Source organism: Harpia harpyja, chromosome 5 (genome assembly GCF_026419915.1).
Source record: "Harpia harpyja isolate bHarHar1 chromosome 5, bHarHar1 primary haplotype, whole genome shotgun sequence".
Classification (NCBI taxonomy): Eukaryota; Metazoa; Chordata; class Aves; order Accipitriformes; family Accipitridae; genus Harpia; species Harpia harpyja.
In genome coordinates, this window is record NC_068944.1 from 66,856,114 (window position 1) to 66,875,069 (window position 18,956).

Sequence of the window (18,956 nt, forward strand, 5' to 3'; positions counted from 1 at the left end):
TCCAACTGCGAGAGAAAAGGCAATTCAACTTACCTCTGGGGCTAGCCTGGCAGATGTGTGAGTGGGGTGTATTGTGCCTGGGATTTCAGGGAATTTCAGTGGAATTTGCAGAGCCATCAGTTAGAGGAAACTTCTCTCTGCTGAAAACCTACAGCAGTTTATTCTGAAATCTGAAATGGGAAAAGTGTGGAACTCCGTGACACGTTTTACAGATATTACCAAGACAAAACAGGCTTTTAAGCATGATGGGCTAATTATGTTCTCGGTGAAAACCTGGAAAATGACACCATGTGGAACATTTCCTCATTAAAGTGGGTACCTAGGGATAGAGTCTAGTACCTTAGCCATAATTTTCCCATTTTTTTAATTGAAATCCACTTTTTGGTGAACAAAGAGAGCACTGTATTTTGTTTTGCCATCTTTTGGGACAAGGGAAGCAGCATGGCTTCTGGGATATATCCAAATATACCCCTAAGACTTCTCTAGAGAGTTGACAAGAACTGTAGGTAAAGACCCTGCAGTCCTTATCTTCATGCTCTGTATTATTCTTCTCAGTGACAACACTCTAGAGCATCTCACATGGCAGATAATAGCAATAAGGACATTAAAGAAATTTTCAGGAAAAGGTATATATATAAACTTTTTCCAGGCTTCAAAGCACTCCCAGAGCTGATGTGCCAGTGGCTCCTTCTAACATCAGGGTATTCCTGATGGGGCTCTGTGTAGGGATGGAAACAAAAATCTCTCATCACTAATCTGTTCTCATTCTGAGCCCACAACCTTTACCATGACATACCCTGCTCAATAACTCTGATCTGCAGGTACCGTTTGGTTCAGCTGAAGAAGTGTTGTGTAAAAAGTGAATGTTCCTTTCTCAGAATGAATGCTATTATGCTGGGTCTTGCTGGAGGGAAAAAATTATTCTTATAACAAAGCATCCTGGCATTTAGAAAAATAGTGGACTGAAAAAAATACAGACTAATGAATACTAGGAGTCTTGATTTTGCTCAAAGTGGGCTCAGGATTTACTGATTTGGGTTTTTTAAATCAAAAAAGCAAAATCCCCTTGTAAACACACCCTGGGGCTATTTTCCTCTACTGTCATCTGTGTGCTAGATCATTCTTCACCTCTTGTTCTGTGCAGTTTCACTGTGGCCATGAAGCAAAGTCCTTTCTGAGTTATACCAACCTAATTTCATTGAAATTAACAGAGTTTCACTGAGTAATACAGAAATACTGTCAACTCCACTAGTGGTTGTTAGCTCTCGGAAAACCAGAGGCCTTGCAATATATTGGAGAACTGTTCAGTTAACTGCAATACTTAACAAAAGTGAAGATCCAGAGAATCTTGATTTGATATCAGTCTTAGGTTTTGCAGTCCTGGAGTGCAGTTTAATAAAACTATGAGGCAGTTCTGTCCTCAAATGTGAGATCTCGCCAGCCTTCCTCTCCTAAGCTATGTACTTTGGAACTAATCCCTTCTCACAGCTGTAAGAGGAGACACAAATAGCTATGTGTATTCTAGTTTTAAAAAAATAATAAAAATGGTGCAGTTTAGAAATTACATATGCTTAGTCACTGTATCATGCAGATTAATATATTTTTCTTGATCACCTGTCATCAGTACCCAGGTCAGATAATGCAATGAAAGTGGATACCCTGAGATTTGAACTGTGTTGCAGGGACATGACATCCGGTATGCGATCTAGTTCAGGTGGATTTCGCCTCTTCTTTTATTTAAAGTACCAATTAATCTATTATGGGGTAAATTTTTGGAGCATTTAATGTCAGTTAATATAGAATTGGAAGCTCTGAATATAATTAAAGCCAGACAGGTGGATTTCTAGACAGGCGGTTATTGTTCGCAAAGTTTGTGTTTCTGTTTGGCTTTTTAAACAGCATCACAGAGGTGACTGATAGAAACCAGATACATTGGGGAACAACAAAACTAGACCTAGGTCTCTGGCCTCAAGTTCCACGAAATCTATTAAATGAATTACTTTGGATTTTTACTGATAAAGGGCAGTAAACATGTGCATGTGAATTACTGCTGTTAATTATTTGAATACTCACACACACTGCAGGTGCTATGCTAGAAGATACATTTTCCACCCATCTCCTCCTTCACCTACAAGATACTAGGGAACACATCCTTTCTCCCTTATGCTAATTAAACTCCCATACAACTGTACAAAGCTGCGGATAACAGACAGATGGCCTAGTTAAATGAAGCAGAAGGCTTCAATTTTACAGGTCCTTTGAGAGCTGTATCTCAGCTGCTTCACCTTTCAACAGTGACAAGTTAGCTTAGGAATGCTGAAGCACTCCAGAAGTTGTGTTTCTTTTTCCCAGAAGCTGTATGTACAGTACGCTTTAGGTACTGTACTTCATGTTAAAGCCGAGGAGAGCTCTGTCTGTAGGTTGTTACCTCACCTGTGAAACCTGTGTGCCTACTGTTCTCTGCTATCACAGCCTGAGCTTCTGGTAGGACTGATCACCAGGTGCTGGCTTCAACTGTTTTATGTAGAAATTTGCTAAATCAGGCCAGGCTTCAGATCTGCCCTGCGTGGACTGAGAAGGTCATAAATACACTGTTGAAAATTAGGAAGGAATTGGGACGTGAAGCCAGGGAGCTTTCCCACAGAAGGTGAACCAAACAGGCAGCAGAGCCTGCAGGATGGCAAGAGGCAAAGAGATGGTCAAGCCTCATTGCTGCAGTGGAGCACACTCTCCTCCCACTCACCTGGCACAGGGCAGTCATGTACGCCCAAATAAGCTCCTGAACGTGGGACAGGATTAGACACGCAAAGAACATAAGTGCCGCCTGCTGCAAGATTTTAGTAGTTGCACAAAGACCCAGCCCTAATGCTGGAGATGCGATTTGCAAGTTCTCAAATGGTGACAGTGTGCAATAATGCAGGACTGCTGTTCCATAGTGGCTGAAGAGTGTTATGTCTGTCTGGCAAATGTGTGGTTTAGCTGATGTGTACTGTCTGTTCACCAGCCTTTTTTAACTGGAATCAGATCTAGAAACTTCCTGTGAAAGTCTTCTAAGCAGTTTTGCTAAGGATTTTTGTGAAATAGAATTACCATGCTTTGCATTTTTAGTAAATAGAATTATCATGCTTCAGTACATGCGTGTTTTTAGGGCAGACTGTGCCCTGCTAGGACAAAGGAGCCTTTTTTTCAGAAAGGTGCATCAACCCACTCTATTGAATACTCTTCCTGCCAAATGTTTTAGCATCACAGCAGGACAGATAGCAATCCAGGTCACATTCCTCTCACAGCACAACCCGTCTGCTCTGCAATGTGTCTTGTAAAACTGTATTAAATTGGTGTGTTCTATGTGCCATTCACAGATACTTCTGATACTGGTTTTATTCTTCCAAAAACCAGCCTAAGTTATGACTGCTTAATTTTTCAGATTCCTGAGTCAGATCCAGACGGACTTCCCCCACTGGATCCACCAGATGTTGGCCAGATTTACCCAGTCCCAGCTAACATCCGACCTGTTTTAAGCAAGTACAGAGTAGAGGTGAGTTACTTAGAATATTTCCATTTCCAAATCTCAGCTCCTTTTATTCTCTTATTGAACCATAACAGTAAGGGATGATAATTTTTAAATTCTCATCAATAGGAATCACATAAAAATAGCATATGGATCCCAAAATAAATGTGCTAAGCTCAGATCACATTTTTTCTCCGAGGCTGGGTGTGCAAGGCAGTGCTTCCACATGAGGCCAGCAAGGGCTACATCTCAGTCCTGACCTGCTGGGAAGGGACTGCTCCCATGGCAGAGCACGGCTGATGGACCTCTGCTCTGTACAGCCCAGGAAGTGTCTGCAGGAGATGGAGAGGTTCCCCTTGCAGCTGACGTCCCTGGAGGTGAAGTTCAGCATCAGCCACCTCCCAGGCTTTTTCTGGCTCCCAAACTTCAGCCAAGCAATGTCTTCTGCCTGCGTACAAATGTTTGTCCCTTCTCTGCCCTCCTCTCTTGCTCCATTTGGGTCCAAAGTCCCATTATGTTAGAAAGCAGGGAAATGTGGCACCTTTTCATGTCAGTGGAACGCCTGGATGCTGCCCAGCCTCACTACTCACTGTCATTCTTCCTGCAGCCTTTACATCACCTGCTTATTTGCCCATTTTGCTGTGCCAAGTCAGACCCTGCTTACGTTACCCGGTGACCCTTCCCCAGAAATACTATTTTGAGAGCCCAGAAGCAGTTCCAGCTTTGCCTTCAAAGATCAAGCAATTCAGCTGCTGAAAAGGAGAGACCAGTTACTAGCTCTGCTATATCATTTAGTTAAGCTATCGTTTTCTGTACATAGGAAAGAGTTTTTGTTAGCAGTGTTCTTTTTTTTACACCTGAGATTGCGAGGTAAATAAGCCCATGAACTACTCTGCTGATGTTAAAGGGACATCTTAAATCCTTAAACTTAGGTGTCCCTCTAAGTATTATGCTATGAAGGCCTTCCCAGGGCCCACGCAGTACGATTGCTTTGTGCTGCTTGTATGTTTTCTATTTTACACTGCTGTGACATTCATCCCAACTAGCTCTAAGGCACGCAGCTTAGAAGCATCCTCACTGTAGGTTTCTTGTTTGGACAGCTGAACAGAGCAGCCGCGGTCCCAGTGTGATTCAGACGTTGAATAGATTAAATTACATTTTGGAAGTGCATCTCTGTCTTCTTTGGTTCTGGAGGGAGCCTAGGACAACTCCACTCCTCAGTGTGATACCTCGGGCACCTTAAAATCAGGGAAATTGCTTCCAGATCCAGGCAGTTAAATTGCTACGAGAACAGGTTTATAGTTGAAGTGAATGTATACGTAGTGAAATTTGAACTCCGGAGGGTACCCAGCAAGGAAATAACACAGAATGAATAGAACACAACTATTTTTGTTAAGATATTATAAACTATATCTCACACTGGTGGAAAAGGTCATGGAGCCATTGTAACTACAGAAGCGTGCCGTGCCCCAGTTTTAACTGGGAACCTCCAGCAACAGAGCAGGATCTCACCAATCCTCACATGCCGCCAGTGCCCCTTGCCACTGCCTGACTCAAACAAATCCCCAGTCCTGCCAGCGTTCAGGTTGTCCACAAAGGCCCCCACACCTCCTTTTGGTTCCAGTCTTCATTTCAGGTACCTGAGACTCATGGCTTCTCTCACCAACCGTAACGTAACCATCCCTTGCTGCCCCAGCCCTCCCCTTCAAGGCCCCCCAGTGTGTGCTGTATAAAGTCCTGTTTTTCCTGCAGACCCTTATTTTACAGACCCAGCCTCCTTCTTGTCCTCCAGACCAGGATCACAGTCCTTTGAAGGAAAGCTGCTTGGAGACCTCCTGCCATCCATTGCAGACCTGAGGGCCAGCTCGGCTGGCAAAACTCTGTTAATCAATTCTGCTTATATAGGATTTGTTTGCTCCTTCAACTGCTCTGATGCATTAAACAAACCAAGCCCCTGACGTTCAGATGAATAGTCCCCTTGCCCTGCTGAAAAGACAACTGTTGGAAATGTGATTATTATGGGTTGCCATTGGCAATAACTCCTTGACAACAGTTGGGTGTTATTAATTGCTTTAACTTCCACCATTAATCCTGATGGTTATTGGATATCAGATTTGTTTTTTTCTGGTAGTCCTGCATTCCCAAAGGGATATGAAGTGATGGCATCCCAGCAGTGGCTTCCCCCAGACTGAGGGGTCTCTGCAGGCTACTGATGTTTCTCTCTGCCCACCACAGGTCCTGTTCTGGGGTGTTCGAGAGCTGAAGAAAGTCCAGCTCCTCTCTGTAGATCGCCCCCAGGTTCTCATCGAATGTGCAGGGAAAGGAGTGAAATCCTCTGTCATCCAGAGCTACAAGAAAAATCCCAATTTCAGTGGCCTTGCAGACTGGTTTGAAGTGGTGCGTACAGCATACTGCTCTTTGCCTGTCCATTCTCTGGTTAGGCAAGGTGTTAATGACTAATTTCCTCCCTTTCTTGCCAAATAATTTCCTCTGTGTCTTGATTAAATACTAAGGGACTTCAGTTCTCTTGCAAAAGCTACTGATTTGAAGATGCTTTAAAAGACTTCTGCTACAATTGTATGATAAAAGAAGATGCTGTTCCTCATGTTATGTCTCAAGTAGGCAAGGAAATATGCTGCGATCAGTTTTTTACCGATAGGTTGGAATTTGTTCGCAGGTAACAGGGATATTTTTAGTACTTTTTCCTCCTCCTTTCCCATTTTGCTGGGTAGTGCTCAGTTTCCTTTATTTTCTTTCAGTTCTTTTAATTTTCCTTTCTGTGTTACTGGGCTATTAAGGGGATTGATCATTTCTGGCTCCTGAGCTCTGGACCTTTTCATATTGTAACACTTGCTGTTATGGAATGGAAATTTAATTACCGCCTGTTCACTGGGTTATAAGAGCTGGTGCTTTCAGTGGACAAAGGTCAGCATCAGAAAAAAAAAAAAATCTATTCAATTTGCTCTAGTTGCTAGCATCAAGAGAGAAGTTGTTTATTTATAGACAAAAGGGTATAAAAATTCTATCCTGGATACTGAAGTATGGTTGCTACAGTATTTTTAGCTTCCATTGTACATTACATGTCCAAAGAGCTGTTTTCCCTTTTCTAATGCATCCTATAAGGCATGTAACCACCCAGTGTCCACATTGTGGTTAGGCAAATGGGGGCAGATAGGGTTGACAGCCTTCAACAAGGCAGCAAGGGCATTAAGACTCACAAGTTCCAACAGTGTTCATTCCTTCTGAATGTTCCTGATTCCCCCAGTTTATTCTAACAAGAGATGCTCATTGTGGTGGGTTGACCCTGGCTGAATGCCAGGTGCCCACCAAAGCCAGTCTATCACTCCCCCTCCTCAGCTGGACAGGGGAGAGAAAATATAACAAAGGGCTCATGGGTCAAGATAAGGACGGGGAGAGATCACTCAACCAATTACCATCACAGGCAAAACAGGCTCAATTTGGGGAAAATTAACTTAATTTATTGCCAATCAAACCAGAGTAGGGTAATGAGAAATAAAACCAAATCTTAATATACCTTCCCCCCACCCCTCCCTGCTTCCCAGGCACAGCTTCACTCCTGGATTCTCTACCTACCCCCGCCAGCAGCGCAGGGGGACGGGGAATGGGGGTTGGGGTCAGTTCATCACACGTTATCTCTGCCCCTTCATCCTCCTCAGGGGCAGGACTTGTCACACTCTTCCCCTGCTCCAGCGCGGGGTCCCTCCCATGGGAGACAGTCCTCCATGAACTTCTCCAACGTGAGTCCTTCCCACGGGCTGCAGTTCTTCACAAACTGCTCCAGTGTGAGTCCTTCCACGGGCTGCAGTCCTTCAGGGTCTGAAGTCACAAGTCCTGCCAGAAAACCTGCTCCAGCGTGGGCTCCTCTCTTCAGAGATCTGCAGGTCCTGCCAGGAGCCTGCTCCAGCATGGGCTTCCCACTTGGGTCACAGCCTCCTTCGGGCACCCACCTGCTTTGGCGTGGGGTTCTCCATAGGCTGCAGGTGGATATCTGCTCCACTGTGGACCTCCCTGGGCTGCAGGGGGACAGCCTGCCTCACCATGGTCTTCCCCACGGGCTGCAGGGGAATCTCTGCTCTGGCGCCTGGAGCATCTCCTCCCCCTCCTTCTTCACTGACCTTGGTGTCTGCAGGGTTGTTTCGCTCACATATTCTCACTCCTCTCTCCAGCTGCAGTTTCTGTGCCTGCCACTACTTTTTTCCCTTCTTAAATCTGTTCTCCCAGAGGCGCTACCACTATCGCTGATGGGCTCGGCCTTCGCCAGCAGTGGGTCCGTCTTGGAGCTGGCTGGTATTGGCTCTGTGGGACATAGGGGCAGCTTCTTACAGAAGCCACCCCTGCAGCCCCCCCACTACCAAAACCTTGCCACACAAACCCAATACACTCATATATGACAGCATGGGACTTAACTCAGTAGCACAGTCTGTATGGTGCACTCTGTATTCTTAAGGACAAGGCTTTCTCCAGACTTTGCAGAAAACCGTGGACCGAACTATATTGCCTACTCTGTATGCATTTTGCATTTTGAGGACGTTAATAGCTGATGAGGAGAAGGGAGGGAAGAGTAAAAGCCTCATTGCTGTGCACGACAAATATTCTATACGTGTTCTATATTCTCTAGCAATTCTCATGCTGCTGTCTGTCCTCCTCCACTAGGAGCTGCCTGAAAATGAACTCTTGCATCCACCACTAAGCATCTGCGTGGTCGACTGGAGAGCATTTGGGAGGAGTACGCTTGTTGGAACGCATACCATCAATTGCCTTAAGCAATTCCTATGTAAAACCCAGTTGGGTCCTCAAGCTACGCCAAACAGACTAGACATTGTGGAAATTGAGAAAGGTAAATGTCCAGTCCTGACTCCATATAAAAAGACAAAGGACCTACTCAGAGGCTTAACACTAGGCACGTACTTAGCAGATATGCTTTATTGTGTTGAGTGTAAGGTCAAACCCTTAATGATATGATCATTTGATGTTCACCAAATGTGATGATACCATTTCTGGCAAAATCTTACCTAACTTACAAAGGTTCAATTTCAGCTTCACCTGAGTCATCCCAGCCTGCTGAGTTATCCAGAGAAGAACCATTTTTAGCTGATCACATCTATGCCAAGGTGGAGCAGGGTATATGTACAGTGGTAGAGCCAGACCCACATCTTGCAACACTTCCTGCCGCTGAACCAGAGCACTCTGCCTCTGAACCAGGGAAAGAGAGAAAACAGAAGGTGGGTATAGCTGAAGCCGCCAGCTAACTTTCTGTTGCAGTCTTGCAGACTTTAACCTTTCCTTATAAAATGGTAATCTCTTACTTATCTCAGGATTAGAGATTCTGGGTACCGATGTTAACATCCACGCTATGTTGCTGGCCCTTGAGAGAACTAGTTAGCAATGCAGCTTTGACCCCACATAATTTCATCACTTGCATTAATAGATACTTCCTTTCTTTCCTTTTGTGCCAGATGGTCATAACATGGGCAAGTACTACTGGAGTAGTAGGATTTTTGCTTTTCCTGACCTTGAATGAACTACTTAATCACAAAACTCTCACTGTGAATGGCTGTTTCCGTGTCTGTGGTATTTAGGCAGGGATCAAAGCCCCTTTGTGTTAGATGCTGTACAAATGTGGAGCAGAAAGTCTGTTTCCAAAAGATCTTACAGTCAAAGTATAAAACTGGTGTCAGTCTGTGGATAGAAGAAGATAGGAAAGTACAGGAACGCAAGGCAATTCTGGTCAGCATGGCATTTACAGTACAGTATATGCTCTAGACTGTACAGATTATTTTTTGTTCAGATGCACATGCTCCTCCTTTCTCTGTAGTTTCTCCCATCACAATCACTCTTTTATTAACAACAATAAAAGCGGAGGATGCAAGACTAAGTTTCATTTCAGAAGCTGTTTCTGCAGCTACGTAAAGCATGCTTCTTTAACCTTTGATGTTTCAGTGGTCAGATGTTTCCAGCATCCTTCATAATTAGGAGGTCAAAGAAACTGCAGGGATGTCTTGTTCCCTAGATGTACACAACAGTTTAGATCTTTCATCTGGTACAGAACAATTTTAATGTATGATAGCAAAGCATAGTAAGAAAAGAGTCCTGAAGGGAACCCTGTAATTTAACCATCTGTGTTATATTAATAATAATTTCCACTTACCTATCTATCATTCCTAATTATTTATCTTTGCTTCAGCTTCCCCAGCCAAGCTGACAACTCTCTGTAAGGGTGTCGGATGAAACACTCTATTTCACAAGAGCCAATCCTTATGCAAGAATGAAGTTAGTAAGAGTTGCCACATGAGCAGGTGATCTTCAGGATCAGATTTTAGGTTTTTGTAAGAGAACAGCTGAACTGCAGCAACTGGTGGGACTCTTCTTTCAAAAGGCAATAAAGTAATAACGGGAGTTCTTAAAATACTTGCAGACTTAAGTGGGAGAAACCAATTTATATCTGAATGTTCACATGCCTTAAAACTTCGTTACCTATTTCTCTGTGTAGATTTGCCTGTTGTATGGGTTGCTCCTGTGGCAATGTCTCAAATGTTCAAAGTTTTGGCATCATCTGTAGGTAATATAGAGATAGCTTTAATAATATGATGATCATGATGAAGTGTCTTGGAATAAAAGACAGAGACATTAATTCCTATTGCATTTTATTTAGCTCTTGGAGGTTGAAATTTTCTTCATATACATCTGTTCATGCTTGATGTCATGAGTCAGGTGATTAGTTTTAATCAGCTCTGGAGTTCTACAGTGTTTTCCCCATGCTTTGGTAGGATACAAAAAAATCCAACCGACGGTCAACAAAGAAGAGAAAAAGAACAATTGCAGATGAATCAGCTGAAAATGTTATTGACTGGTGGTCCAAATACTATGCTTCTGTGCTCAAAATGCAAAAGGTAAGTCACCCAGCATGCCCAAAGCTCTCATGGATGAGCAATGTTGTAAAAGTAGATTTACAGTTGAGTGATTCTTTTTGGGTATTACATTCATAATGAGGAGTTTATCCATCATCTTTTTCTTTTGAAAGGCAAAAGGAATTTTTTCCAGTGAGGGAAAACCTGAAGACAGTAAGTAAATTATTTGCATTTTCTATTATTTTGTACAACTAATACTTTGCTTCTCTACTATTTTACCATCAGCAATTAAAGTCTGATAACAGAGCACTGCCGGTATACTGTGTTCTTTCCTCTACAGCTGATCGGATGGTGGGTAGGTTAAAACTTCACAGGCAGTGTTGGGTAAACATGAGTTTCCTGTCATTCAAATCTCATGCACAAAGATTTGCAAAGTCAAAGTCCTAAATGATAGAAGGTGGAGATTATCTTAATCTTAGGTTGCATTTGTAACAGGTTCAGAAGAAGAAGCTTCTCCCAATTTTGAATCCAATTCAGAATCAATGATGTAGGAACAGCTTCTGCTAGGAGACTCTGTAGTCATGTGTGTTACCTCCATAGCTGAAAAGCTTTGTGTCTAGCTCAGGTTCTAGTGGAAAATTTTTTGCACAAGAACCTAAAAGAATTACCCAGAAATAGGCTCTGTGTGTATGTATGTATATATGTCTCCATACATGTATACTCCATGGCTTAACAGGTCCTCCCACAATCAAAGCTCTAGAAAAAAATATTTTTTTTGACAAATGTAACTGCTTGAGCAGACTGGGAAAGAAAACAAATGTTTACTGTTTACACAGAGCTGCTATTTGGAATTAAACTATAGCATCTTTCCCATGCCAGAGCTGACTCACCAGTGATTGAGGTGATTTCTATTTTAAAGCAGGTGTTGTGATTGCTCTGGATGGAAGACACGACCTTAATGTCGGATGGTATCATTCTGGAAATAGCAGCTGACGGTGTTTCAGTGATCATCAGGGCTGCTGAGAGAGGAGGCAGAGATCAGTTTCTGAGTGAAACTTACTTGTCCACATGGAGGAAATATTTAGATAGAAAATTTTCTACAAAGGTGTGATGTTAACTTACAATTAGAAATTTCCTTGACATTGTGACATCCACCCACATGCTATTCAGGCAGTTGTGGCATATTGTTTTTGACTGATGACTTCAGATCTTGTAAATTCCCTTCTGATAGCTTTTGTTACATATTTTCACCTATGGTGATAAGCATTACACATACAGGACTGCACTGATATAATATATATTTCTAAATATTTAGTGATATCAAACACACATGAACAACTCAAAAAATGAAAGTAAAGTGAACCCAGAATCCAGATTTCAGGCAAAGAACTGAACCATCTCAGTGCCATTTTTGAGGGCTCACCCTCTTTTGTTGGGAAGTCCCCTCTCAGTGTTTGGAGTCTGGCTTGAGGCTGGCCAGATACCTCCTCCCATTTCTCATACTTCTAGGCTTTCTCAAGGTGAGATACACTCTATTTTCTGATACCTTTGAGCAGAGAAGGGCTTGGATCACCTGCTATCTGAAGTACCAGTCAGCCTAAATAGTGGCTTCCAGTTTTAAATAAGCTGTACAATCTACGCGAAAGCTGTTAAGATCTGTTAGTTTGCATCTGGGAGGAGTCAGAGAGGAAGGAAAAGGGTGTTCTGGGAGATGGCCAGCAGGGAAGGAGTGGTACAGAACACCATCACACTTGGTCCACCAAGCTCATGATGAAGACTGTTAGCCACAGAGAGGATAAAATGCCACCTCTCTGCCTGGGAGGAGTGGTGGGAAAAGAGAGGACCCTGTGCTTGGCAGTAGAAGATTGAATGGAGGAGGAGCAAGGGGGGATATCTCTTTAAAATGTATTTTGCATCCTTATCTGAATCACTCGATGTGCTTTGCTCACTAAAACCTACATGATGTCATGAAATCTCTGCAGATAAGCAGAATTCTGACCACATTGCATTGATCATAGAAGAGGCGCCAGACAAAAAGAAGAAGGATAAGACATTGAAAAGGAAGCAGAAAGAAACTCCAAACCTAGCAACACTGCAGGTAAGAGAGAAGTAAGGCTGAGAGGTAAGGCTGTTATTCACTGTCTCCCCAAAGCTTGACCTCAGCAGCTAAGTTCAGCAAACCCTCCTTACATCTATTTCAGACACTTTAAAATGAATAAAACACGCAAAATGATAGTGATAATGCACATCAGCACATGGGGCCCAGAGGAAACCATGGTCTTACGGGGTGGATGTGGCCTGCTTGGCCTCAGACCTTCACTTTACCAGTAGAGACTCACCCAGAGAGACTTATGTGAAAATTCAGTTTTGTTGTTCACCTGTAAAACACTGAGTTTGGAAATTCCAAATTTCATGTTGGAAATATTACAGCCTGTTAAGAATGACTTAAAAAAGAGTATGGAAAGCATTGCTGCAATTGCTAGTGTATCCTCCCTGATGGCGAGGTAATATTCAGCTCGCATTAGATTTGGTTGCGTAACGATAGAAGGAATTCGAAGAAAACTATATGGGTCATGCAAAATGACTGGAGAGATGAAGAGGTTTGAAAAGATTAGGACTGCTTGGATTAGACTGTAGCTGAATAAAGGGGAATTTGAAACTGCTGTTTCCATTTTTTTAGAGATGGCACTAGTCTAGGCCTTCTATTTCACACTGAATAACACTTCATAAATTATGGGGGGAGAGTGTTGAAAAAAAGCCCGTCCTTTTAAAAATGACTTGGTCTTTTTACCTATCCTAAAGCTCTGCCCCCACAGCACTTTTATTATTGTCTGCTTTGCTCACATGTTCTGGCACATTAACATAACAAAACGGGTCAGTACATCAGAGGCACATTGCAGAGAGGAAACAGAAGCAGAGCAGCACATCGACACTGTTTTTCACCCACACCAGTGCTTACAAATGTTCATTCTGGCCCTTCTAGAGCCACTTCTACCTGCTGCATTAATGTGCTATTCCAGTAGTTGGGAAGGACTTTGGTGAAGGACAAAACCACTCCTGTTTTAAGTGGGGAATTATTTTTTTTTGCCTCAAGGACTTTTGCAAAACCTTGGTTTTATTAAAATCTGCATTTTGAGTCAAAATGGATTTCTAGTCATCCTCTAATAAAAAAAGTTGCTATAAATATATTAACTGCAGCACAAAAAATAAGCATTCTCCTATTTTCAAAGATTTATGAAGGAGACTTGGAGAGTGAATTTAACAACTTTGAGGACTGGGTGAAAACTTTTCAGCTCTTAAGAGGAAAATCTAATGACGAAGTTCATGCTGACTCTGAAGACAGAATAATAGGAAAATTTAAGGTGAGCTTTAAAGCTGATTAAATGGGTAATAATTTAGAGACTTTATGTTTTCATGCATATTTCAGGTATACCACAGATGAAAAAGACATTGACAGTCTGTTGTAAATAGAATTATGTCTTTTATTGGATCTAGAGTCATATTTTTCCTTTCCCATTTTCTGATAGATGAAAGCAGCATCTAGCACCAGACATTCGCTGTTGTTTTGAAACAAGGAATTACAACAAAGTTTTAAAACACAGAAGGGGAAGAATAGATATATTATGTAGTCCAGATTCTGCTAATGCAACTTTATTACTGCACTATCAGTTACAGCACCTTATATGTAATTTTCAGTAATTTAAATGGAGGCACTTATAGCTACTCCAGTTGGAAACAATTGCACAGCCTGATACAGGGCACCATTAGGCAATCTGAAAATGTAGTTCAAAGCATGAATAACATTAATAGGATTTCAAGCACTTTGTAGTTTAGAGGAACTGATTAAACTCATTGATACCTCAATTAGTTTGCAATGCAAATTTCCGTTCAAATAACTTGCTAGTAGCTTTCAGGCAGTATGAGCTACTCAGCACCATGAGTCAATATTGATTTATATGAGTTGTATGGTGGCTGCAAAAATACAGTTGGATTCCAGTCACACTGTTGTGAAACTAACCCGGTGGAATTATCAATTTGCAAATATACAGTTAAGGACAAAATATTATTTTTAGAATATTAATACTAAGAAAACTAGATTTAGAACACCTGCAGGTGTTAGTCCTTTAAATAATAAAATAGAGAGCTAAGAGCATGCAAGTACTTCTTGCAATCATCTAGATGTGATGATAGTACCATTTTATAGAGCAAAGGCATTTTAAAAGATGATGTTTAGTGCACTGAAGCCTGTGTTCCCTTTGAGTGGTACCACAAAACTTGTTGTGTATACGTATGTGCTGCAGCACAGGCTGCATGAATGATGTTTCTTTTGCATTCAAAGAGTTGTTTTTGTATTACACTTGATCTGTTTTCGAGGGAGATAAAAGACAGTGTATTACCAGGGCTCCTTCTGCATATACCCAAGTCCTGAGGATGGCAGTTTGCTGGACGGAGGGCAGCCCCGCATCCTGCAAGGGATACCACCAAACCACTCTGTCAAAGTCCTCATCAGGGTTTATATTGTGGCAGTAAGTAGACAGATGTTCCTTTAATCTTGAAATAACTTGGACATTTCTTTTCAACTCAGTTTACCTCCATTGTCTTTGCAGTGAAGCTTCTGAAAATCCTCATCCATGTGGCAGAATTTTTTCTGGACATATTTCAGACAATGTTTCATGTTGTAGAAATGGGTGTTCAGAGTAGAAAATGTTACATATTCCTCATGATGAATCACAAGACTGGAGAATCACTTTACTTCTTCAAACTGAAAGGGCTAGAGATATAACTAACATAGTATGGACAACCTGTTCCAGCCACGTTATGCAAATGCAGCCAGTTTTAATCAGCAGAGTTGTTTCAAAATGACACACATTTAAACAAAACCTCAGTAAGGGGGAAATGGGAGCATATTTTTTGAGGGCTGTGTATTGCATGTAATCAAAGTGGTAGATGTTGTGAATAAGTTATGGGATGGAGAAAGAGGTAGAAATATAGAAGACAAGATGATAAGAGAGCATGATGTGAGAAGTAAAAGGGGTAGAAGGAGATGGTATTTCAGAGAAATGAAAGCTGCAGGTGATCTAAGAGGGGAAGAATGGCATGCAAAGAGACAATGGCAAACAAAACAGAAGAGAAGAATAGGAAGAGATTGCTTTATTTCCTGAATATAAAGACTTCCAAGCCATCTTGTAAATACAGTCTGAAGAGTAGTTTTGCACTGTTCAAGATCTGGACCAATATTTTTTGGGAAATCTTTCCTGAATCCTACATGCACTTGTGCAGCCAGCTTCTTCCTCAGCGTTGCCTCTCCTGCTCATCTCTTTGTCCATCTTAGTGGTGGGACAGAACTTATATCTGCTCCACCTTTGCAAACTTTTCTCCTCCAGATCATCTTTTCCCAGTAGCCTGCAAAGCTAAATGCCAAATTTTATATTACATGAGGCAAGCAAAACCCCTGCACTTCCAGAACACCCAGGACTGGGCAGGAAACCCACAGTCCTGTATCGTGACCATGCTGCATTTAAGCAAGCTTCTTGAGGACACAGTCTTTCTTCCTAACAGGCATTTAACCTCAGCCCAGCTGATCCAGATGGCAAGTCAGATCCCTACATTGTGCTGAGACTTGGCAACACAGAAATTAAAGACAGGGAGAACTACATCCCCAAGCAGCTAAACCCAGTATTTGGAAGGTCAGTGATGGCTTATTTCCTTATTCATGGGTGATTTCTCCTTTATCACTTGCCACCACTACTGCTGTTACTATTACAAAGTGTTTGTTATACACTGATTTCTGCCCGTCTGGATGTTTTGTAATTCTACTGGTTAAAATGTTGAGAATTGGTGTCACCCCGTATGATTACAAATTATTGCATTTTCATACCAGTCAAAACACATCATGGAATGCAATCTGTGAGAGGTTTTGCAAAATTATGCATGAGAGGAAAAGAGGCAACAAATGATCTCGTCTGTGCAAATTAATGCAATTGTTAAGTTTAAAGTGAAATAAATATCAGCACAGTAAAGTGTGATTTCACAATCTTTGTTACTATTTCAGGTTGAATAGAGTGACAAATAAATCTCATCATTTTAGGACTAGGAGAAAAAACGTAGTTTTTTGAACCCACACAGACTTCTGAATGGGAGAGCCAGGGGCAAGCTGTCAATAAACATCAACTTTGTATTACCAATGCTTTATACTTATTTATGTTGTTAATGCTAATAGCTGTGATTTTTTGCCAATAAGTTTCCCTATTTTTAAGAAGGTTGAAAATGTTTTGAATTGAGTGGAATTATTCTGTAAAACATTAAGACAGAGAAACTGTACTATGTTGGACTGAAAGCCCCCTAAGCCAGGGTCCTGTCTGCAAAAGCAGAGACTTAAAGAAAAAAGTGTAAGGAGAAAAGACAAGAACAGAGTGGTCCCTCTATAGCATGCCATCTCAATTTCTGTGATTTAAGCTCTCCCTTAGTAGAGGTTGCAACTGAACCATCATTATGATAAACCGTAAAGCACAGCCATTATAGATGTATATAAATGGAATGGGAAATCACCACTGTATTTGGTTTAGACAAGGTTAGGAATGGGCTGTTCATTTGGATAGTCCTTGCTGCTGATGCCAGTGGCAACAGTGGGGTGACTGGACCAGCAACTCCTCGCAGCAGTAGCATCAGTCATAGTAACCACCTCTCACCATCGTAGAAGCCCTGATCAGCATGGCACCACCAACCTCTAGCAATCCCACACCATTCCCAGACTTCTCTCTCCTCCAAAAACTGCTGTGCTGTTGCTACAAAATTGATTCTGGCCACTTCGAGAAAAAGGACAAAACTCATCCTTCAGGAGACAAAGATCAGTTTTGCCTGTGCTTTGGAGAAATCTGGAGCCAGTGTTGTGCTGATGAGGATGTCCTGTCTTCCACTAATTTGTCAAATCCCTTTTAAAATCACTTTTATATTCTCAGCTTCCCTAAATATCTCAATGACAACAATTCCTACCCCTGAAAAATGCACTGAGTGAAAAGGGAGTTCTGATCTTTGCTTTTTTGAGACTTGTTTAAAGCTTTTGCCTGATCATTTTGTTGGGTGCCCCCAGATTCCTATATTCAATATTTAACCTGGAGCTTTTGGAAGAAAACAGAAAAGACTCGGATGTCCCTTTTGGGGATTCTGAAAAGCATGTGATAACTCTTACATACAACTTCATTAGCCTTGTAATTTCCATACTTCCACCTCTATTGGATTCAGGATAAATCATTGCAGCTGACCAGGTCCATCCCATTGCTCTGTTAACTGTAGGTAGGAACAATCTTAGAACTGTACAGGGGGTGGTAGGGAAGCAGGAGAAAGAAAATACTTTTGCACTGTGTGTTTCCAGTATGGTCAGATATTTCATTGAAACAAAAAGCACTACCAAACAACCCCCACTGTTTGTTAGAAGAGACACTGTCCACTCATTGTTTGCACAGCATTCATTAACTTAGTCTTCAAAACTGATTTGACTACATGAGGGTCTCAATTTTTGCTGTAGATCATTTGAAATCCAAGCTACATTCCCCAAGGATTCCTTGCTCACAGTCCTGATCTACGACCATGACTTTGTGGGAACAGATGATCTCATTGGAGAGACTAAAATTGATTTGGAAAATCGTTTCTATAGCAGGCATCGAGCTACCTGTGGGTTACAAAGTCAATATGAAATGTAAGTACCTCTTCAGACAGCAACACAGCACACAGTGAACGACTTGACTTGCAGGAGAAATTCCAGATGTGGCTAAACATTTTGCTTTCTCCAGCAGAAAAGTGTCACAGGAGGTATTTTAATTAAAATTCACCAAAGAGCTTAACAGTGACTTTGGGTAGCTGTCAGCCTCAGTCAGAAGTGGATATTTTAAAATTAACAACACTGTTTGTTCACCAAGTATTTTAAATAGTAAACAGCCTATGTATAACATACCTGCTCGATAAACTGCCTTTGGAGAGGCATAAAGGGCAAATGGGAAAAAAAACTGTCAGAGAAGTTATGACAGGGCTCTACTCTGCTCTCCATTATTCAGCTGCAACTGGAGTGATTGCAGCCAGGCCAGTGGGACTGGCATGGCACTGGGGGGAGCAGGAGCAGAGCGGGGCTGCTGGCATGGCCTCTGTAACAGAGGTGAGTCACAGGGCAGTGCTGCTGAACTCCTGCTCCCTGTCACACGGCTGCGCTCTGAAGGACATTGTGCACAAAGATTAATTAATGCAGAGAAAGTCAAACTAAAATAACTCCATTGCCCGGGGGTAGGACACTAACCTGGAAGATGTGGGTTTGGGGTTCTTCTCCTATGATTGTTTCTCTATTTTATCTACAAACAAAGGGTGAACAATGTAAAAAAGCAATCCAGGAGCACAGGCCAAACCCCAAGACTTCCCTTGCCAGCTCAGTCTCCAGTGTGAGGTATTTCTTTATGTGCTTGTTCCAGGTTTCAGATAATCTCGGCTTCTTCTCTGCATGTGGGAGCTGCAGAACACTTTTCCTTAAATGGAGGTAGAACATGTAGACTTGAATCCTTTAGGTAGAACAGGGGATGGGCTCTGGTCCTTTT

General features: G+C 42.0%; 1 protein-coding gene across 1 annotated transcript in view; it reads left to right on the top strand.

Annotated features, from left to right (window-relative positions):
• FER1L6 (fer-1 like family member 6) overlaps nucleotides 1-18,956 on the top strand; it is a 78,050-nt gene that overhangs the window by 40,677 nt on the left and 18,417 nt on the right. Inside the window, exons 23-33 of the mRNA XM_052786813.1 lie at nucleotides 3,425-3,535; nucleotides 5,744-5,905; nucleotides 8,183-8,366; nucleotides 8,567-8,751; nucleotides 10,297-10,419; nucleotides 10,551-10,590; nucleotides 12,360-12,475; nucleotides 13,608-13,739; nucleotides 14,778-14,903; nucleotides 15,937-16,064; nucleotides 17,903-18,073. Coding sequence (XP_052642773.1) covers nucleotides 3,425-3,535; nucleotides 5,744-5,905; nucleotides 8,183-8,366; nucleotides 8,567-8,751; nucleotides 10,297-10,419; nucleotides 10,551-10,590; nucleotides 12,360-12,475; nucleotides 13,608-13,739; nucleotides 14,778-14,903; nucleotides 15,937-16,064; nucleotides 17,903-18,073 — 1,478 coding nt within the window. The remainder of the gene's footprint in view (nucleotides 1-3,424; nucleotides 3,536-5,743; nucleotides 5,906-8,182; nucleotides 8,367-8,566; nucleotides 8,752-10,296; nucleotides 10,420-10,550; nucleotides 10,591-12,359; nucleotides 12,476-13,607; nucleotides 13,740-14,777; nucleotides 14,904-15,936; nucleotides 16,065-17,902; nucleotides 18,074-18,956) is intronic.